The sequence below is a fragment of the Rhinopithecus bieti genome, unplaced genomic scaffold, assembly GCF_001698545.2.
Source record: "Rhinopithecus bieti isolate Rb0 unplaced genomic scaffold, ASM169854v2 scaffold_18354, whole genome shotgun sequence".
NCBI classification, from domain to species: Eukaryota; Metazoa; Chordata; class Mammalia; order Primates; family Cercopithecidae; genus Rhinopithecus; species Rhinopithecus bieti.
In genome coordinates, this window is record NW_016809835.1 from 1478468 (window position 1) to 1482557 (window position 4090).

General features: G+C 37.5%; 1 protein-coding gene across 1 annotated transcript in view; it reads left to right on the top strand.

Moving 5' to 3' along the window:
* Positions 1–1064, top strand: part of LOC108541125 (general transcription factor IIH subunit 2) — a 35943-nt gene extending 34879 nt beyond the window's left edge. Inside the window, exon 14 of the mRNA XM_017890564.1 lies at positions 605–1064. Coding sequence (XP_017746053.1) covers positions 605–724 — 120 coding nt within the window. The 3' untranslated portion in view covers positions 725–1064. The remainder of the gene's footprint in view (positions 1–604) is intronic.
* Positions 1065–4090: the final 3026 nt, after the last annotated feature.

The window sequence follows — 4090 nt, forward strand, 5'->3', positions numbered from 1 at the left end:
ACCTCGCCCGGCTAGTTTTTTGTATTTTTTTAGTAGAGACGGGGTTTCACCATGTTAGCCAGGATGGTCTCGATCTCCTGACCTCGTGATCCGCCCATCTCGGCCTCCCAAAGTGCTGGGATTACAGGCTTGAGCCACCGCGCCCGGCCTGACATGTTTTTTTGAAAGGTTTACTTGAAAAGGAAATACAACGTTTGCAATTGTGAGGTCATTCCCTAAGAATAATTCAATCTATGTTAAATTTTTATGCTTCTCTTTTTAATTGAATCAATCAGGTGGTCTTGCTAAGCATTCAAAAGTAGCGCTGGTTTGAAGCTCATGTCTTTCCCAAACCTTAGAATGAAATAATTGAGAGTGAACTATAATAGAATAGACTTTAAAGGCTCGAAAAAAAAAGTCATTCCCTCATTTCTAAGGGATAGTTTGGGGTAAAAAATTAATTGCCTTAGATTTGAGAATATAGAGTACATTGGAAGTACTAAAGTAGGTAGTGGCAAAAAACTGGTAGAGATACAAAAGAGCAAAGCACACCTTGAATGTCATCAAGCTGTGCTGTAATTAACTTTTGGAAACTAGTTTATCACTTTTCTCTTTTTCACTACAGGTTTATGTTTGTGCTGTGTGCCAAAATGTTTTCTGTGTGGACTGTGATGTTTTTGTTCATGATTCTCTACACTGTTGCCCTGGCTGTATTCATAAGATTCCAGCTCCTTCAGGTGTTTGATTCCAGCATGTACTATATACATTGTATGTGTTAAAAAGAAATTTGCAAAACTGTGAATAAAATGACTTATTTAGAAGAAGCTTCATTTAAAACATGAAAGGATAATCTGACTTAAGAAACTTTTTGCTAAGAAAAGGTAATATTTTATTAAATTTTAAATTTGTGTTCTGTCACAGAAATACCTGAAATTCAGTAGTACTTCATTCAGTTAATTTTGTTTTCTATTATTTTGAGTTATACTGTTTTCAAAGTCATTATGCAGTATGTATAAATTACTTATAATAATTAAATTGATGTGGTAATTTTATGTTTTTATAATTAAATACAGAATATGATTTATATTAATTCATTAATTTAGTGTAAGAAGAAAGTTAAGTCTAAATGTAAATTCAGTGTAAGATGAAAATTTATCAATAGTTATGAAATTAGGCTGGGCACCGTGGCTCAGGCCTATAATCCCAACACTTTGGGAGGCCAAAGTGGGCAGATCACCTGAGGTCCAGGGTTCTAGACCAGCCTGGCCAACATGGTGAAACCCTGTCACTACTAAAAACACACAAAAAAATTGCCGGGCATGGTGGTTCATGCCTGTAGTCTCAGCTACTTGGGAGGCTGAGGCAGGAGAATTGCTTGAACCTGGGAGGCAGAGGTTGCAGTGAGCTGAGATGGTGCCACTGCACTCCACCCTAAAGTGAGACTCCATCTCGAAAAAAAAAAAACAAGTTATGAAATTAATACATATGAAATGATATACTGCTACATCCACCAGAGAGGTCTTTTTAGGTTTAACCAAACATTTGGGATATGTTTATCAAGTTAGTACATCTGAAATTATTTGTGGCTATGACCAACAGAAGTCACTTTAGATTAAACATTCAAACTCACAAGACTGCCATGGCCATGGTGTGCTTACTCAAAAGGATACTCAGCACAGCATCAAGCAGTCCTCGTTAGCAGTGGAAGTCTTTGTAGCAGTCCACTATTACAGTTTAGGTGCAAGGAGATCCTCCACAGGCATCAAGGAACCAATATCTCTTAACAATTCCATAAACGCAGCTTCCAGGGTATCCACAAGGGATGTGTCAATTTCAAGAGTTACCACACTCAGGAAAGCCTAAAGCTTGAAGTCTCCATTAGATTACTTATAGTGCATCCCAATCCAGATACCGTAACAATTACGAGTTATTTTTGCTATAAGGAAAGTTGCCTAAAATCATAGTTGATACTAACCATGGTTAACAGAGCTCTAAAAGTTTGACAGAAAGTGAGATTCAAATCCTTTCACTCTCATATGCTAAACCTTTTGCTTTACTCTGGGTCATCAGAGAAATTTAGGTGAGAATGTATGATGAAGTCTGTGTTTTAGGTTCAATGCAGATATATCATTATAGGCAGAACTCTTTTCTGGTTATACCCAGTTAAGAGTAAATCAGGCTTTCATAGCAAAGGTATGTCTATTTTATGTATATAAACTTCAGGTACTCTAGGTTGAGTTTCACTATGAAATTTGTGACTTTTTTTTTTTTTTTTTTTTTCTTGAGATGGAGTCTTGCTCCATCACTTAGGCTGGAGTGCAGTGGCGTGATCTTGGCTCACTGCAACCTCCATCTCCTGGGCTCAGGCAATTCTCCTGTCTCAGCCTCCTGAGTAGCTGGGACTACAGATGCCTGCCACCATGCCTGGCTAATTTTTGTATTTTTAGTAAAGAGACAGGGTTTCACTTTGTTGATCAGGCTGGTCTCCAACTCCTGACCTCAGGTCATCCACCCACCTCGGCCACCGTGCCCAGTGGAAATTTGTGATTTTATAACTAAGAATTTTTAGTTAAGAACATTATCAGTAAAGACAATGTAGTCCCACCCTGGAGAGTCTATTCAATAGATCTTCAGGGGAGCCCAGGAATATGCATCTTTAGTAAGTGTGTGTGCACATGCACACACATACACACACACACACACACACACACAATGTGATTAGAGTAACAGGAGTTTCTCTCAGGAGTCATACTCCATGAGCCTAGACTCAGTGGTTCTTTATGTGGACACAAATTTCAGCTATAGGTTACCTAGTAACTGCTATTTTCTTCCATCTGCTCTGTCAACAAAGGTGTCAGTGGCTTGCAGGAGATGCCTTTAATACTCTCAGAGCATTCTATCTCCCCCTATCTGGTTTAGAAGGAAGGCCTTCATTAATTACCTATTGAAAAGTTACTAGAACTCTCTATTAGAGATTCACCCTCTTGACCTGATAAAAAGGGATATCCATGTCTCTGTTATCAGCTTTATCTCTTTCTACAGTTTTGGGTATTTGATAAGGTTAAGACAAAATTTTAGTTATGCTTAAGGAGGAGTTCTTTTTTCACAATTACAGAGAAAATTTTGGTTTGTTGAATATTGCAGAAATAGAAATGGTAATGTAAGACAATTCTGGCCTTTAATTGTTTTCTTGAAACTCTACAGTATACTACAATAGTGAAGGAAACTATTAACATGAGACATCCTTCTGAATAGGATATATTTCTGAGTTCCACTATTCAGTTACAAAACTCCTTTATGCTTAAAATTCATTATGAAAATTAGATTTATTTTAAATACTTTCAAGTGTATACATTTTATTTCATAATTTTATTCTGTTTGTCTTTAAAGCATTTAGTTCATTTATATTTACTGTGTACATTTTATATTTAATAAACAAATATATTTATTTATTAAAAGATTACCACTGATATATTTGGGTTTAAATTTATTATCTTTGTGTTATTGGTTCCAACAATTCCATCTTTCCTTTTTTTCTTAGTTTTTTTAACTGCATATTTGACACTATCTTTTCCTTCCTGCCTTCTTTTTGATTACTTACTTTCTACCATTCTGTGTTTTTTCTCACTAGTTTGAAAATTGTGTACTTTGTTTTTATTCTTTCAGTGGTTACCCTAGAAATTACAACAAACAAAACTTACAACAACAAGAAATCACAACATGAAGAATTTCTTTCTTTTTCTTTTTTTTGAGACAGAGCTGGAGTGCAGTGGCGCGGTCTCGGCTCACTGCAAGTTCTGCCCCCCAGGTTCACGCCATTCTCCTGCCTTAGCCTCCCAAGTAGCTAGGACTACAGGCGCCCGTCATCATGCCCGGCTAATTTTTTGTGTTTTTAGTGGAGACGGGGTTTCACTGTGTTAGCCAGGGTGGTCTCGATCTCCTGACCTCGTGATCCACCTGCCTTGGCCTCCCAAAGTGCTGGGATTACAGGCGTGAGCCACCACGCCTGGCCAACAACAATTTCTTAACTCAAGTCCCCTAGAAAGTAGAACCTGAGGCAAAGATGAAAGTATTGTTACTTTATTAGGAAGGGGCAGATCTAGGGGGGTGA